At 49.1% G+C, this 17,354-nt stretch overlaps 6 protein-coding genes across 6 annotated transcripts; 3 read left to right on the top strand and 3 right to left on the bottom strand.

The window, feature by feature from the left end:
* Positions 1–32: 32 nt before the first annotated feature.
* On the bottom strand, positions 33–2,435 carry HO173_003168 (uncharacterized protein; the record flags this gene model as incomplete). Its single annotated transcript, XM_037305096.1, has 5 exons — positions 33–988; positions 1,106–2,037; positions 2,116–2,181; positions 2,257–2,313; positions 2,374–2,435. 5 exons carry the CDS (start codon positions 2,433–2,435, stop codon positions 33–35), a joined length of 2,073 nt encoding a protein of 690 aa, XP_037167961.1.
* Positions 2,436–2,528: 93 nt separating this feature from the next.
* On the top strand, positions 2,529–5,625 carry HO173_003167 (uncharacterized protein; the record flags this gene model as incomplete). The annotated part of the gene is made up of 4 exons (XM_037305095.1): positions 2,529–2,733; positions 2,812–4,064; positions 4,231–4,470; positions 4,525–5,625. 4 exons carry the CDS (start codon positions 2,529–2,531, stop codon positions 5,623–5,625), a joined length of 2,799 nt encoding a protein of 932 aa, XP_037167960.1.
* Positions 5,626–5,786: 161 nt separating this feature from the next.
* Positions 5,787–6,345, top strand: HO173_003166 (uncharacterized protein; the record flags this gene model as incomplete). Its single annotated transcript, XM_037305094.1, has 2 exons — positions 5,787–5,870; positions 5,914–6,345. The coding sequence occupies 2 exons, from the start codon at positions 5,787–5,789 to the stop codon at positions 6,343–6,345; spliced, it is 516 nt and encodes a 171-aa protein (XP_037167959.1).
* A 914-nt stretch (positions 6,346–7,259) lies between these two features.
* On the bottom strand, positions 7,260–8,209 carry HO173_003165 (uncharacterized protein; the record flags this gene model as incomplete). Its single annotated transcript, XM_037305093.1, has 2 exons — positions 7,260–7,734; positions 7,794–8,209. The coding sequence occupies 2 exons, from the start codon at positions 8,207–8,209 to the stop codon at positions 7,260–7,262; spliced, it is 891 nt and encodes a 296-aa protein (XP_037167958.1).
* Positions 8,210–12,715: 4,506 nt separating this feature from the next.
* Positions 12,716–13,085, bottom strand: HO173_003164 (uncharacterized protein; the record flags this gene model as incomplete). Its single annotated transcript, XM_037305092.1, has 2 exons — positions 12,716–12,928; positions 12,978–13,085. 2 exons carry the CDS (start codon positions 13,083–13,085, stop codon positions 12,716–12,718), a joined length of 321 nt encoding a protein of 106 aa, XP_037167957.1.
* Positions 13,086–13,834: 749 nt separating this feature from the next.
* Positions 13,835–16,099, top strand: HO173_003163 (uncharacterized protein; the record flags this gene model as incomplete). The annotated part of the gene is made up of 2 exons (XM_037305091.1): positions 13,835–14,042; positions 15,060–16,099. 2 exons carry the CDS (start codon positions 13,835–13,837, stop codon positions 16,097–16,099), a joined length of 1,248 nt encoding a protein of 415 aa, XP_037167956.1.
* Between the last annotated feature and the right edge of the window lie 1,255 nt (positions 16,100–17,354).

The following is a 17,354-nucleotide window of genomic DNA, read 5'->3' as shown; positions in this document are numbered from 1 at the left end:
AAGACCAAAATCGCCTTGAAGTGACCACATCCTTAAGTATGGATCTCAGCCCTCTTCCGTGAAAGATCCCTTCCTTGCGTCTTGGATATTCCACGCGGTTTCCCCCAGCTCCTGTCTGGTTTGGTGCCTGCAACGCGACCTTTAGATTTGGACCGTGGGAACGGAGCTGTTTGCAAGATCACGACTGAGCTCAACGCCGCACTAGAAGTTGATGTGCTCATCCTCTCTTTCTGTTTCGATATCCGATCGCTTCTGCGCAGCATGACCTCGGTAGGTTGGGGTTGTGCATTTCTCCCCAGATCGGCAGCTAAATCCGCTTCCAATGCACCGGACCTCTTTTGGTTGGTAGATAACCGGCGGCTTCTGCGCGGAGCAACATTGGCAGGCGGGGATGGTGATATCGTTATGTTAAGGCCTTGGTTTTGACCATCGTCACGCTCTGCAGGGATCTTTGACGGTCGTCGGGGGCCGGGTGTCTTCCTTCCAGCGGCTTTTGATACTTTTGATGAATGGATTGGACCAAGCGCAGAATTTGCTGAAGGACGATTTTTCTTGTTGTCGTGATTATTTCGCAGGGCCGATTTATCAGATCGGTTAGATCTAAGATCCTTGAGCGTGGTTTGACCTGACTTCGATGCTCTTTTCGGTGGCATGGCTTGATCCTCGAGAGGGTTTGATGTAGATACTTCCGTCGTCGAGACGGCGCATTCGGCGAGACAGGCTGAAAGCTGTTGTTCTGCCCATTTCAACCGCATCTCTGGAGGCCCGACTTGCTTTCGCGCTTCTTCGGCGTAAGATCGCGCGTCCTCAGCCTCGGAATGGTATCGTTCGGCTGTATCTGACCACCCTTGTAGTGCGCAATGATTCTCTGTATCCTGGAATTCTACCACCTGCCGCCGCCAGAATTCCACCCACTGCTTAGCATTATCGACCTCCAGATGTAGGTAGGCCCGATAGTCTTTCCAGAGATCCACTTGGGTCGGGCTCTCTGCAGATTGTCATTCTTCCAGCTGCACCTCTGTTTTCCCATCCGTTTCTTTCTTCTGCCGATAGTCCAAAAATTTCTTCCATTCCCTCAATTCTTCCTCGAACTGGCTACATTCACCCTCCCAGTGGCAAAGGGCGTGAAGATCTTCATCCGTGTGTTCGGCATCATAGACGTCAGGCACCGGCCGGATCGGACGGCTTGGCCTCCCACCCGTATCCATCAGGGTGTTGTAGACTTGTTTCGCTCCCAGCTCGCTCTTCTCCTCCATCTGACGACGAGATGTCGGTAATTCCATCAATGACGCAGCGCATTCCGAAAGAACCGCTGGAAGCTGCTTCTTGACCCATTCCAACCGTTTCTCCTCCGCTGGGAGCTTTTCCCGCTGTCTTTCTATTGTTCTCAGCCATTCCCTTTTGTCGTCTCTCCCACGCTTGTTCACATACACTTCAGGATCTTTCCGCTGTACTGCTTCCACCGCTCGTCGGGCCCCTTCCATTCCCCTCTTCAACCGGTCGATCCACCTTTGAAAATAGCCTTGATATTCCTTCCAGTCCTTCAACTTCTTCAGGCTTGCTGTGAGCTCTGGATCTTGCGGGTACCGCTGCCGTTCCATGTCCTCCTCTCTTGCAAATTCCGGATGATGCTCACGTCTCCGTTGCTGAGTATCGAGAAAATCCTGCCACCGTCGTAGTTCTTCATTGCATCGACCTCTTTCTTGTCTCCAGTGCCCCCGAATAAAATCGGCCTCCGTCAAAGAATTATTGGGACCTGGTTTATAGCCATACCAGCTGTCGTAAAAAAGCTCCTCGTATTGTTCAGCATATCGGTACCAAATTTCTCCACCGACAGGGACTTTCGTCCAGGGCGGTGTTGATCGGATCGGACGAGTCGGTCTCCCACCCATCTGTATCAGGGTATCGTACGCTTGCTTGGCTTCGAGTTTAAACCGCTCCAACATTTCCACAGGGTCTTCGATTGGAGTTTGGCTCAAGCTACGGGAGCAATCAGGGGGAGGGGTTGGAGGTTCGCTCAATCTAGGGGGGCAGTTTCTGAATTTTCTCGAAGCGTCAGTATCATCGGCAATGTTGAGAGGACTGATCGAGACTAGGAGTTTGAAGTCTTCTCACCGAAGTTTCGCTTCAAGGTCTTCTGGATCCACAGGCTGGGTGTGGTGCACATTACGGGTCATGTCTCTGGGAGTAGAACGGAGTGTTAGTTGCACGATCTCAGATTTGAAAGATCCAGGTCTCCCAAATCACACTTCTTACCTGAATTTTTCCCACATCTCTGTAGTTACGTTCCGCCTATCCTCTATTTCAAAGAACCTAAGAAGAAAAAGAATATCAGTACCACTATCCAGTGGTGAGAAAACCCATCTTTCTCACCCGATTTTCGCGATCGCCGCAACGACTTCCGGCTTGCACAGATCTTTTGCCAGAACCTTCATGGTGGATGAGGAAGAGGACGCTGTCGTACTCAGAGATGTGAAAATGAGAATCGATGGAGCGGTGGAGCGGTGGAGCAGTGGAGTAGTGGAGCAATGGAAAATAAAGCTGCTGACAAAGCGATCGGCGCTCGGGTAACATATCAGCCAATCGTCTTCCGCACTAAAGAGCGATCCCGAAAAAGCGACGGCGACGTGTATGCTGCCAAAAAGTTTCACCACGGTAATTGGAAGAAAGAGGTTGACATCTTGACGGAGCTTTCACACGTGAGTGTGATTATTGACCTAACGATCGATCTCTGTCTGACTTTTCACTAAGGAGCATATTGTGAAATTCGTAGCAACCTCTGCTGGTGATGGAATATCTGCGGAAACTTAGCCTGTCAAGATTTCATCACCGAAGAAGAGACCCTCCAAATTCTTTTTCAAGGACTTCAGGCTCTCGACTACCTACATTCCCACTCTCCGCCTCTGGCGCATCGAGACATCAAGCCGGCAAACATTCTCGTTCAGTCTCGAATGCCCTTCGTTATCAAGCTCGTCGACTTCGGATTGGCAAAGAACGATTCCTCCTTAAAAACCTTCTGCGGATCAAATGAATACGCCGCTCCCGAGATTTGGGGACGTCATCATTACACAGCTACGGTTGACATATGGTCACTAGGAGTGGTCGTGTTAGAATACGCATACGGTCTTCCTCAGCCAACGCGAGAGCGCAAGGGCAAGCCTTGGTGTCGAGATATTGTCCAAAAAGCCGAGGAAGGGGAAGGAGAAGGGGACACTTTGATAGATCTAATCTCAACCAAGATGCTGAGGATAGATTATCGACACCGAGGATCTGCAAGTGATTGCTTGGGGGAAGTGTATCGTCTAGGATTTCACGAAATCCAAACTGTCGACATTGGACGTACAACACCCACAGGGAAGACGACTGGTCGAGACGGCGTCGCAAGGAGCAAGTCTGTCATAGCGCAAACTCCATCGGACAGGGATGTTTCATCAGGATTTTACGACATAGGAGGGACATCTGAATCGACTAAAATTGCTCCCTCGAAGCGTGATCTTCGAGACGGAATTCATTTTTATAATGGTGCATCTCAACGATCCCTTCAACAAGCTCAAAGATTTACACAGATTTGGAATCCTCGAACTATAGACAATCTCACGTCAACGTTAAATAAGCGGCAGCGGCCACAGATGACCCAATCTTCCACGGCCGACACTTCGGGAAGAGGACGATCGAAACGGTCACGAGCTTTAGTCTCGTGCGAAGCAGTTGAAGATCCTTCGAAGCCGTCAAAGCGTAAGGGACACAACCCTGCAGCACAGCCTCGTCAGATACCGCAGCTGGACCCCAGCAAGGGACCATTGGCGACAGACGTTGCAAGCCTCACTCAAGCTGTGGAGCCTATCCCGAAAGTGCCCCGTATTACGAGACAAGTCACGCGAAAATCCACACAAAAACCGACGAGGTCTCCTTTGAGAAGGGCGTTTGCCTCAGCAGCGGAAGTGAGTCCAGGGGAGGTCGAGACGCCTTCGTCAAAGCGCAACATTCACGACAATGTGAGAGCATTGCTGGCAGGGAACCTGGACGGAGGAACCCTGGACGTCGAGAACGAGGGTAAAACCAAAGTACATCATCCTCAATGAGACGTGTCACGCATGCTGACCGGTCTTTGTCAAGGTAACGGACTTTGACGGCAGACATGTTTAGATAAAGATTGAAGACAAAATTGTGCTTATGCGAAAAGAAGACTGCCTTCTCAACGCAAGTCAGATACTGACATTGACTAACAAGAATCCCAGGGACATTGAACATCTCCTGCAGCTGATGGAACAAAGTATCAAGGTCGAGGTCCTTCCACCTATAGCAGGTGTCGCTTCTTCATGCTCTTGGGTTAGCTTCGAACACGGACAAATACTCTGCAAGCATTTCGGACTGGAGCAGAAGCTGCAGCCATTAGTAGATTATAGGCTGGAAATCCAGCGAAATGACTACAGCGAGCCTATGGAGTATATCAACAGCGTTCCCAAGCAGGTATGATATCACCCTTGGTTTGTATAAGGGTCTATTCACAATTACTTCGCCTAGCAGCTTTCTGGATTCTTCGTAACTAATACACTTACTCAACCTGTCCTGGTGCGAAAGTCCGACTTTCGAATCAGAGTTAGTGATATTTTACAAGCATCCGGTCAGCCACACACTGAAATATTCGAGATCAGGCGAGAGTTCAGATACAAAGGTTTATATGTGGATTTCTGGGTTGGGGTAGAGTTGTGTCGGAGGTACGGTCTGCGCGAGTTGGAGAGGGACTTGCGTAGCTGGAAGCCAGAAAAAGAGCCAGCAAAAGAGCCAGCAAAGAAGCCGGCAAAAGAACCAGCAAAAGAACCAGCAAAAGAACCAGAGCTTTCAGGATTCATTGAAATCGCAGATTTTCCTAGCCCTGTTATGGTTCGAAGGTCAGACTTTAGAATCAACGCCTCCCACATTGCCAAACTTAGTGGCCGTTCAAGACGTACGGTAAGAGATCTCAGAAAGTGGTTGGGTTCTGAGAAGTACACGATCGTGCGGGGAAGTAAGAAGCATCAAGGCACGTATGTGGATTTCGATATTGGAATAGAGCAGTGTCGAGAATACGGACTACCTGAGCTGGAGAAGCGATTCCATAGCTTGAGGCGTACTTCGGAAGGGCCGGTATCAGAAGTAGAGCCCAGTCATGTCGAACCCCGGCTCCCGGTATCGGACGCAGTCTCGGCGCGGAATGAGAGCTTTGAGTCTAGGGGTATCTGGAACCGAGATCCACCCCCAACATTACCAGGAGGGTCCATTCCCGATGGGCCAATCGAAGTGGAGGATGCAGATGAGACGGATTCAGGCTCAGACGTAGCAGGCTCAGGGGATAGTGTCACATCTCGCGAACCCTGTCCGATACAACGAAACGCTCAACCGGCACCATCAATCCGTTGTGCAAAGGACATGACATCGTCGCGCCCATTAGGACGTGACACCAGGTCTTCTCTTCTTGAACTTGCAGACCCTCATTCACCTTCCGCCAAAAGTGTACAATACGAGGTTTGGGATTCTCGGCCTCAGCTCTCGGAATTGACAGAAGTAGAACCTCAGTTGAGGCCATCCAGTTGGAAAACGGCCTCGCACTATGGCAGCTTGGGTGATCTATTCGCACCAACATGATTGGAGGTTAGTGATAGGGTTCGGCCCAGGCTGATCTTGGTGCCAAACGTCGCATCACGGACCAACAATGTGCACCGCTGAGCCTCTTTGTGACAAGCCCTGCGAGAAGACGTAGGTATTCCTGGAGATAGCTAGAAAGAGAACATTAGCGGATTCGTGGAATGGAACTAGGGACTAGGAGCGGTAGTTGGACGAGCAGAGCCAGAAGGGGAGAGCAGGAAGAGGATGTTACTGTTCTGAAGATGGTGTGGTATGCAGCAATCAGCTCCGACTGACCACATCATCTAGTTCATGACGCCCACCGCCGCAGCGACCGCCTTCACCGATAAGCTGCTTCAGCTCATCCGCCAACAGCGCCATCTCGCAACCCGCGTCGTTATCTCAACCCAAGAGCCCACCATCTCACCACGCCTCCTAGACCTGTGCACGGTAACGATCGTGCACCGCTTCACATCCCCGGAATGGTTTCGCACCCTCCGCGACCACCTCGCTGGCGTCAGCACGCTCGACGAACTGGGAGTGGCGACGAATCGCGATGTTCGGAGCATATTCGTGGGGATTGTGGAGCTGGAGCCGGGGGAGGCATTAATATTTAGTCCGTCGGCCATGCTAGAGCCGGTGGAGGGCAAGGCGCCAAGGAAATTGGGCATGGAGTGGCTGAAGGTCAGAGTCAGGAGGAGGCTGACGGAGGATGGAGGGAAGAGTATCTTGGCCACTTAGCGTGGGTTATGAACGCTAGAGTCGCGTTGGAGAACCAGGGAAGGTCCGGCTTATCGTTCTCCGTTGGTTGGCCACGGCGCGGACGGCATCGGACACCCTTGGGTCTCGAGCAAACGAGGGGAATGAAGGGTCTTCGGGCTGGATGAGAGTGAGCGATAATGCGAGGTGAAGTCGATAGCGGAACAGCTGAGCTGAGTCGAGCCTGCTGCTGAATGCAATTGGATGCAGTCGTCCGAGAAATCCATCTAACTCTCCACATGACCAACGTTCGTTTCTTTGAATAAGCAACGTAAGACCGAAATAACAGATTCCTTATTCTCGAACCTTCTTGCTGCGCCTCATCCTTCTGCAGTAACATCCACTTCCTGCTCCCCCTTCTGGCTCTACTCGTCGAACTACTGCTCCTAATCCCTAGTTCCATTCCGTGAATCCGTTAATGTTCTCTTTCTAGCTATCTCCAGGAATACCTACGTCTTCTCGCAGGGCTTGTCACAAGGAGGCTCAGCGGTGCACATGGGGAATAAGTCGAGGAGCAGTCTGCGGAATGAAGTGCCTCGCGCTCTCAGACCATCGACGGTGCCTTCTAGAAACCGATGCTCGTGGTCCTGGTAGAAGCGCTAGTTTCGCTAGTCTTTTCGTCGTCATCCCCCACGACGAGAGGGTCATCTTGAATACGTCAGACGAAATCCCGGATGCTGGTCAGAAATGCACTGGGGGGGCACACCTTGACTGTTACCAGCTTCACTGGATCGACTTAAGCTTGTTAGTCTCTTGTGTTGCTGGATTTTTCGCGAAAAGGTGGGCCGTCTGAAGACAGGCTTAGGTTGCGATTGGATCCGTGCGAAATCGAGGTCGCTTAAGTTATCATCGATATTATCTATCTTGTCGATCACGATCGCGTGTTTTTAGAGTCATTAAACGCACCCGCGGGGACAGGTACCTGCGTACTGACCTTCACGCCGGGCCTTCTCTAACCTGTATACACCTTCTCCACTCTCGTTTAAACCTGCATTGTCTGCTGTGCGCTTGGAGGAACCTCGAATGTCGGTGGCGTCCATAGCTATCACAGGCTCATTGTCCGTAAGGCTCGTTGGGCTCCACATCCATGGCAATCTAGCCGGATCTGCCGCTGACCCTATGGTGTCTTCTCGGTGCGGAGACCGCCACGAAATCAGTGGTGTTTCAGGATTTGGCGACGCACTAGGCAATGGGAGAGAGTATTGGATGATGTTGTCTGTATTGCCGCTCGTTCCTCTGTCTTCTTTCTCTTTCCCCCCACAGGAATGACGAGGCTCGATATTTTTGAAGCTGATTTCTGTACCGTACATCGACGAGAGGAGGGGATTAGAGAGTGGAGGAGGAGGAGGATCAGAGATGGGATCTTCTGTCCTAGATAGGCGCTATCTGTCAGTACTAAGATCTGCTAGCGGGGGATTTAAGGATCGTACCCAGCTTCTGAGCCTGCTTCAGAAGGCCGTGGAGTGTTGAGGGAGCAGTGCCCTTCGCCTTGCTCAGAAGTCGAGCCATCGCTTCTAGAGTGGACGCTGCTGCTGCTGTCGGTATTCGCACCTTTGTCTTCATCTAGTCTCAAGCCCGATTGTTGCAACTCTTGTGCACGCTTGTAGGATAAGAAATCAAGAGGATCCTTCGATGACGAGCCAGTCGATTCAAGGACTTCGATCAGATCGTAGTCGTTAAGTGGTTCACCCCATCCGCCGTTGGATCTAGGAACCGTAGGAGTATATCCCTCTCCGTAGACGAGGGGAACATCACCAACCGACGCCACCGATGGTCTTTTGTCAGCCAAATCGGCTTTGGCGGGGGGTTGGTAGAATTGGATGGAATCCAAGTTGATCGATGTCATTGTGTCTCAAATGCAGATAAAGGAGCTGTGTGTGGAGAGTCTGAAGTTGGAAATCCAAGACACCCAGAATGGGGCAAAATGAGGATTATATGCGCTTCTGAGTCGTGCCCACAGCGGCGGTGCCGTGCCTGCACTCTCTCCAACCAATGAACCGCTGAAGACGTCACCTCAGTACCGTCTCCCCCATTCTCGCACCTGCTGCCTGCTCCTCTCCAACAGCCTCAATCGCCGATCTCTGGCCATCACCGCTTGGTCTCCATTCATCTGCCTCACACCCTGCGGCACGCGCTGGCGCAGTCTCTCGACCCTTGTTGCTTCGCATTCAATCCACATCCCATACCGGCCAAGTCTTCACTGCGCCCCTCGGAGATATCCAACTATCGAGCCACGTCAGCTGCAGCTGCCTAGGCCTTACGCGCTGGGACTTCTGCAACAGATCAGAGGCACTACATCCTCTCCGATCCACAGCGAAAAGCGAGATCACCGTCTCAAAGCCATGTCACCAGAATGAGGTAAATGCGGGAACCTGGTCAGCGCAGTCAGACAGATACGGAAAGAGCACTGTCGATCAAGGCGAATAGATTCCATTCCTTGATTTTGGCTCACCGCCGCTGCTCGGCTTTATGCTCAGCCCCCCTGATGCTATGGCACCGAATCACGGCCGAGGGGCGATCCCTGTCCATGCAGCAAGGTAGACGTGTGAGGGGCATTTCTTTCATTGGCCGTGTGGCAGCTGTCTTCGGGTCAGGCAGTTGCTTCGCCCTGGAATGCTCGCCGCAAGCTGAAATTTCCCACCAATGTCGTCGCAGAGTCGCAGATCAGCTGAGCGGTGGTGAAACAGTGGCTGGCACAGGAAGGCCGAGGCAGAAAGGTCCAGACCGGCAGATCCGAGCGATGAGGCGCTCCAGCATGGTCGAAAAAGGAATCATCTCCGTGCGTTGAGAGCGGAGCTGAGCTGCAGCGCGGGCGACAAGATACGAGGTAGCGAATGAGAGGGTTCGCCTTTATCGCTAGCTCCAGCCGTAGGCGAAAGTGGGCAGGTCAGGAGCTGGCGAGGGTGAGAGGTGCAGCAAAGTAATCCCGAAGGGAAAGGTCATCAGTAAAATGCCTCATGCAAAGGTCAAAGCATAACGATCGGCGATGGTCGGCAGAAGCCAGCTAGGCAGCCAGGGGGTCAACGCAGACCCTTGCAATGCGAGAAGGAGTGAGGGACGGCAGGGAGATATGGAAGAAAGATGAAGGGAAAAGTGGGAAAACAGCGAGGGGTGCAGGTCTTTATACCTCGAGAAAGCGGCGGGTGGGGCGATGCCAGGCGCCTTGCCCGAAGAGGCCACGCCAAACCCGACGGGGCCGCGCTTGGCCTGGAAGCAGGAAAGAGCGCGCATTTCACCAGGACGCAGATTATTAAATAATTATTATTAAATAATTACTATTAAATAATTACTATTATTAAAAAATTATTATTATTAAAAGATTACTATTAATAAAAAATAATTATTATTAAAAGATAATATATTATTAAAAGATTACTATTAATAAAAGATTATTATTATTAAAAGATTATTAATATTAAAAAAAATAATTATTAATAAAAAGATTACTATTATTAAAAGAGTATTACTATTAAAAGATTATAATAAAAAATAAAAGATTAATATAAAAATTACTATTAATAAAAGATTATTATTATTAAAAGATTATTATTAATTAAAGATTACTATTATTAAAAGATTACTATTATTAAAAGATTACTATTATTAAAAGATTATTACTATTAAAAGATTACTATTATTAAAGAATTACTATTATTAAAAGATTACTATTATTATTAAATTTATATTATTATTATTATTATTATTATTATTATTATTATTATTATTATTATTATTATTATTATTATTATTATTATTATTATTATTATTATTATTATTATTATTATTATTATTATTATTATTATTATTATTATTATTATTATTATTATTATTATTATTATTATTATTATTATTATTATTATTATTATTATTATTATTATTATTATTATTATTATTATTATTATTATTATTATTATTATTATTATTATTATTATTATTATTATTATTATTATTATTATTATTATTATAGTCTATCTAAGCTATAACGATATATCGTTTTATAAAGATAGTATCGTTATAACTAAATTATCGTTAAGTCTAGATTTATACTAATTACTACTAAAATACGTCTAAATCGATGCCTACTTTTACGCAGAAAATAAGATCATCCCCTTTAGAATCTCCTTAGTGATTATAGCCTCCTTTTTCTGTTGTCGCTATTGCCAATCGAATAACGCATTTTCTAAATCCGGCCACTCGTATATATACTATTTCTTTTAATTAGAGTGAGAAACTTCGCTATTTAATCGTTAAAATTTAGCTAATAAGCTCTTAAAGATCGTAGATTAGTTTAATTAATAATCGTATTTCTCCAAAAACCAGGCCTAAAGCGCCTATATCTTACGCTTATTATTTGATTCAGTCGTATTATATAGATGTAGATCTCGTCGTTTAGCGTTAATAATTACCCGACGTTGTTTTCGAGTAGAATTAGGCGGTGGGGGGAGATAGATACCCTAGGATTACTAGAATCCTATTCCAATAGCGGCGACGATGGCGAGGATATATTGTTTAGGGCTATTAGATATAACGATATTACTAAATTCATTAAGTAAATGCTAACGATATCGTAGTAGACAAGTTATCGTTATTCTACATCAAAAATAATCATTACATGGCTGTGCAATCGTTACAACCAGAATATCGTTATATGGCGAATCGTTATAGCCCAGGTAGACTGTAATATCATTCCTATTTTTCGAGGCTATCTACCTAAGCTCCCTGCCAAGCGATCCCATCTTCCCAAATTCCGAGCGTCGCAATCACATCTACATACTTGGATTCGTACACGCAGTGGGATTCAGACCTGCGTCAGAAGTCGTTTAATCAGCACGGCCGCAGCAGCTTCTGTCCCAACAGCGACGGTTTCACAATTGAAGATAGCAGGCTTAGAAGCTAGCACGCTAGGTACAACATTTACAGCCTTTGCTCGCTGACTTCACCACTAAGTTACTAACAGAGCTTGCAATCTCCGCGATAAATCAGCCAAATTAATTCCGCTTCGTCTTCTCCTCCTTCTTTCTCTTCATTATAGTCATCACCCGCTGATACCATTATCTCATAAATTTCCGATGCACAGACAGAATCAAAAGATGGAAATCTAAAAGATGTCGGACTTTGTTACTTCGGTGGAGGAAAAGAGAAGGCAGAGACGGGTACATTAAAATGGATATAATGGAGATGACGATTAGGGATTGGGACCGGCCACGCGTGCAAAGTGATATACCCAATGAGAATCAAGGCGTTGGTACTGTATGGCCGATTTCACTGTCCATTCACTCACTCTTGCTCGCACGTACTGACATCGTCATCAGACTTCACAATGTGCCACGATGCTTGAAAGGCCAATCCGGTCAAGCCCTCAATCTTCATATCGTGTCCTTTACTAAGTTCCTGCCGACCACTCGCCCATCACCGCGACCTTATAAGTTCTACCGCATAGAAGGACCGCTGGGAGAAGTACATCCCAGGGAGGGGCTACAGGCTCGAGGCATCGGCCTGCTGAAGTCATAGAACAAGAGCGACCGGCTCGAAGACTATGGCATCATTCGAAAGAGCGGAACCTATCCGAGCTTGGCCCTTGCCGCATCGATCGATGGCGAAACACGCAATTTTACGTGAAGATACTTTTACGCGAAATAACAAGGGCAACAACAGCAGAGCCTCGCTGAGAAGAGAGAGAGGATTTGATGGGAGTTGGGGAATATTGCATTCGAATACTTCGTTGGATCTCCTTTGCCATCGCGCCCGATATAGAGCCCCTGTACTGCTCGCAGGAGTCAGAGAGCACGAGCCTGGACAAAATCATTTATCATGTTAGGCTATCTCCCTGACACAACACTACGTCCTTGAAATCCTTTAGGTTACTCAAAAATATACTTTAATGCAAGGCAGCTGGGCCAGTAAAAGCAGACTCTCGTGAAAAAAATCAGAATTCAAAGGTGGATCCCAATCCTATCGATGTTAGACAAGTGCTAATCTTAGTATAGTTCACGCTTCACTTTCTTAACTCTGCTTCTCAGGTTCCACGCGTACATAGGCGATTACGCAGGGCCGGGATTTGTGTATATTATTGAAGGATGACAATTGTGTCAGCTTTTATGGGATGTTCCTCCGGGCAGAAAAGGGCAATGAACTTGAGACTAGAGAGGAGTACACTACAAACGAAACCCATTGAAAAGAGCTTATCCGGATATCTTCTCACCAACGATGTCATTTCCCTCGTCGCATACCTCGTTGATTTAGGCCACTCGCTTCTGAAAGAGAACTTCAAATGCTGATTTCTATGTACGAGTATCGTTCTACCTGATTACTAATTTGGCCATACTACAGCTCCATGACATTGAATATAGCCTCATTTCCTCGCATGTAGGTCCTCGCACGTAGGCTGGAACAGCAGTTCCACCTCGTCCTCTACCGTCTCTTCCTTGCGTAGCCCTTCCACGTCTACCTCTTTCAGCTCTTGGTCTAGCTCCTCAACGCCCACCTCGCCGTCTAGCCGGCTGCTGCAGAAGCCATTCAGCCCTCGGTGTAGCACTAGCAGTCGTCTCTCGTCTGGTCTTATCGCCTTGTGTAGCCCCTAAGAATGGGCCCGTAGCATCTCCTTATGGAGTCACCGCAGCATCGCGAGTCGCATAGAACGCGTCTAAACGAGCGGTTTCCTCCTCTTTAGCTACCTGATTTGCTGTAATTGCCACCTGTCGTTGTCGCTGGGCCTGGGACATGTTCAACTCCAGAGGAATCACGCTGTGTAAAGTCCTCGAAGATTTGCTCAGCCGTTCGTCTCTTCTTGTTTCTGGCTCGAAGGGGTCGGCCTGGAGGCTTCACTACAGCAGGCTCGTTGACATGTAGCTCCTCCACAGCTGGCACGTTCACAGCTGCATTGAGGTTATTTCCGCGTTCATTTTCATCCAACTTGACGATTCGCCAATGGAAGTGAATATCTTCAGCTCAGCCAGCTGAGCCAGCTAAGGCAGCTAAGTTGACTAAGCTGACTAAGCTGAGAATGTTTTAGCTTGTCCTTTTCGCCACAGCTTGACTGGGGGCTAGTGAGGGAGAGGCACAGCACACACTTATGGCAGGATAGCCGAGATTGGCATGTTGGAAGAGCCTTGAATAGGCGGTGTCCCCTTTGTTCCTCTCGTCGCAAGAAGAGGTTTTTTTGGTAGTCTCAGTACTCAGACTCTATTCGGAAGGGTTGGTGGTAGTGGTGGGTCGGAAAAACCTTTTTTCCGGGTGCTTCTAAACCTCAGCCAACGCTAGTGTACAGTACCGGAGAGCCATTAGGCCGACCCAGCCACATTCCCCTGATTAGTAAGAGATTGCAGTAGTAAATAGGGGACACGTTCTGGCTGATCTTACCGTCTTCCCCCATACCTCGCCGTCGCCACCCTCTACCCTCCCACCCCTCCCACACCTCGCTATCGTCAAATCTTCGCGTCAAATTTTCGCGTATACCATTCCCAATAGCTCAATGTCGTACCCCCGCCTCGTGCGCCAGCCCCCACAGTATGGGGGCTTTGAGGATACCCAGGAGGAGCTCGATTGGTATGGTAGCAACCCCGAGGGCATTGATCGAGACCGCACCCCGGAAGCAGAGTACTCGAATTGCCACTTAAGGAAGAAGATAGTGGCTCCAGCGATGGCGAATGGAGCTGGCTCACCTATTCTGACGCGTCCAGGTCATCGTCGCCCCCCTCGAAGCCCTCTACCCACAAACGCAAGGCGTCTACCTCCCTAGACGAACGGAAAGAACACCCCCAAAAGGGTAGCAAGCGTAGCAAGCCCGCCCCAGTGATACCCCCGGAGCTGGCGTCAACAATGCTGAAGCTACCCCCTCATACCCCAGAGACGCGTCAAGCTGCTTTCTCGTTAGGCACACCTATTTGCTGGACAGCTGAAGAATTCGACGCGTACTGGCCTTTGGTAGACAATTTCTAGATATGCAATAAGCCCATGATGGGCATAATATAGCCAGATTAGAGGTGCCTCCGAGGTGGCATCGCATGGAGGATGCGGAGTAGATAGCCCCCCAATGGAACCCCTCCCTCTATGGCGACAGCGAGGTGTCCCTGAACCCCCCATAGTAGACTGCCAGCTCCGCTGCATCCCTCATACAAATTCCGCCCTGAGCGGCAGCAACGCCTGCGGGCCTCGGTGGCTATCTAGAAGCCTTCTCCACGGTCTTCCGAAACCTCCATAGTAGGCCGCCAACTCCGCTACATCCCCCATACAAATTCCGCCCTGACAGATAGCAATACAGGCGGACTGCTGAAAGCCTTCCCCGCCCTATTCCCCGCCCCATTACAAGTAACAGCGAGGTCGCTGACGACGACAACGATGTCTCGGCGACGTCGCGCCTTATTTTGGTGTGGCGCCCATACAAATATGGCGCGCAGAGCTTTGATAGAGCGAGGACACCAATAAATCCTTCCACTTAGCCGAATACGGTTAATCTATGTCCCCTACAAAGAACCACCTCTGGACAAGACCACCCTGAAACTATGCTAACGGTATTTTATTTAGCATTGGCTGAGGTATAGAAGCATTCCTTTTTTCCGGGCCGAAACGTCATTCCCTTCCCCTAGAGGCCTTTTCTGAGACTATTTTTTTGGACTTTTTCTCTTTCCTGCCATCAGACGAAAGGAATTTTCATTTGGAAAACACATTATTCTTCCACTTACACCGTTGCTATTCAGCCACTACCAATGGCCCCCAAGCGTCCTCGCAAGCCTACCGCAAAGTCCATGGCTGCCGTCAGGCTGCCGTCACCAGACCACCACCTCCACAAGAACCGCCCATGGGACCCATAAAGCCCATAGGAGGGCCCTCTAATGGACCCTTACCCCCCCCTATTCTCGCTATACCTCCTGCTCATCAGCCAGGTCCTCCAATGGGCCCACCCACCCCGTCAGAACCGGTCCTTAATCCCTACACCGTTCAATTACAACTCGCCCGTCAGGAACTCGAACCGGAACAGGCCGACGAAAACCATATGCTTCGGGACCGTGACGAACTCGCCCGCATACAAAACGAGGTCAATGAGATCCGTACCCGTCGCCAGTCGGCTGCCCCTACCATACACCAGCCGGTACCCCAAGCCCCCATGCCACCGGCCCATCAGCCGTTCCTATTCGCTCCACCTCCCCAGCCGTCACCTGTACCTCTCCAGGCCCCACAACCAACTTTGGCCCTGCCGCAGCAGAGAACGCCAACACCGTCTGAGACGGAAGCAGTGCCACGTCGCTCCTTCTTACATCAAGGTAATGACCCCATGATAGCTCCCCTTCTTCTTCGTTTCAAAGCGGTGGACCTGAAATACATCAAACAAATCTACCATGGGACGTTCGATGTCAAACACCTCAACAAACTATCCCATAGCTTCATTAACCGCCTCGCTGGCGGCGATGAGGAGACCAAGGGACTTAAAGAGCTTCTTCGATGCTTCGAGGTCTATGGCCAAATCATATGTTTCTTTGCCCATGAAACAGTTGCCCTACCCCTTCAAGAAGCCCTATCGGACTACCGCTGCTACATTTCTGACCTGTCAACTACCTACACCTTCCAATCGGTACGCCATTTCCACGAGATCTTCGTTTATGGTAGGATTCAGCTTTGTCAAGACGATGCCCATGCGTGGCGAACACCCGACAATCACCTAGAAAATCGAATCCTGAGACAGCGACCCCCGCCGACCCAACCGAGAGCCTACCCACTATACAATTCACGCCTAAGTTAGGCTTTACCCCAGGCATATCGTGGTGCTACTCCCACACCTTCTTACCAAAATACTCAAAACCCTCAACCGTTCTACTGCAATCAATTTAATCGCAATGAACCCTGCAACGCTCGGGGCTATCGCTACCTACACATGTGTAACGTATATAATTAATCACATCCTGCCACCAGCTGCACCAACGAAGCCTCCGCCAACACCACCCCGCTGGGTGTAAGGCCCCCTCCCACCCCTCGGCTATAACTAATACCGAGGGGCCTTGAGTCGATAGCCGAGTCATTCCCGTACATGCTTACCTCGCTGAGTAAGCCCCTACTAAAAAGACGTAGCCTACTAAAGGAAGACGGCTGGAAGAAATGGCTCAAGGATCACCCCGACCAGGTATTCGCCAATACCTTACTCGCAATCATCGCCCGCGGCGTTAAAATAGGCTACCAAGGCCCCAGTCAGTTACTGTTAAGTAAACCCCACCCAAGTACCGCTGCAGCACCCGAAATACTATCCAAAGACCTTCAAAAGCAGGAGGATAACGACCGTCTAACAAGGTTAGACGTGGAACCCTCGGAACACTTCATTTCGTCCCCATTAGGCCTTATCCCGAAGCATAACGATAGCTAGAGAAGGATTCACGATCTTTCCTTCCCACGGCTACACTCCGTCAACCACTACATTCACGAGGCCTACGGAGCACTCGAGTACACCATACTAGACGATGCTATCGATGCCCTACTCGCCCAGGGCGAGGGTGCAATTATAATCAAACGAGACCTCGCCGACGCATTCAGACACATCCCCATAGCCGAGTCGGACTTTTGGCTACTGGGTTTCTTTTGGGACGGCTTCTATTACATCGATAGATTCTTACCATTCGGCCTACGCACCGCGCCCTTCATTTTCGATCTATTCGCTAAGGCCCTTCATTGGGTACTCGTTGCCGTCCTATTCTAGAGCATCGTATTTCACTACCTAGACGACTTCTTCGCTATCCTTCCGCCTAACGGCGACGCAACCCGATTTAGCGAGGACTTTAATACCGTCTGCGATGACTGTGGCCTAAAGGTGAATCACACCAAGGACGAGAAAGGTACTCGGGTCGAATTTTTGGGAATTCAGTTCGATAGCGAGAAGATAGAGATCAGGCTCCCTCCCGACAAGCTCGAACGGGCGAGAAAGTCGGTAAAAGCCCTCCTAAATAGGCGGAGCATCCCCCATAACGAGCTTGAGTCAGCGGTAGATCTGCTATCCTTCTCCGCCAAAG

This window comes from Letharia columbiana, assembly GCF_014066305.1.
Source record: "Letharia columbiana isolate WasteWater2 chromosome Unknown Sc0000007_s0, whole genome shotgun sequence".
Classification (NCBI taxonomy): domain Eukaryota; kingdom Fungi; phylum Ascomycota; class Lecanoromycetes; order Lecanorales; family Parmeliaceae; genus Letharia; species Letharia columbiana.
Note: the sequence above shows the minus strand (reverse complement) of the source record. Positions and strands in the feature narration are given on the sequence as shown.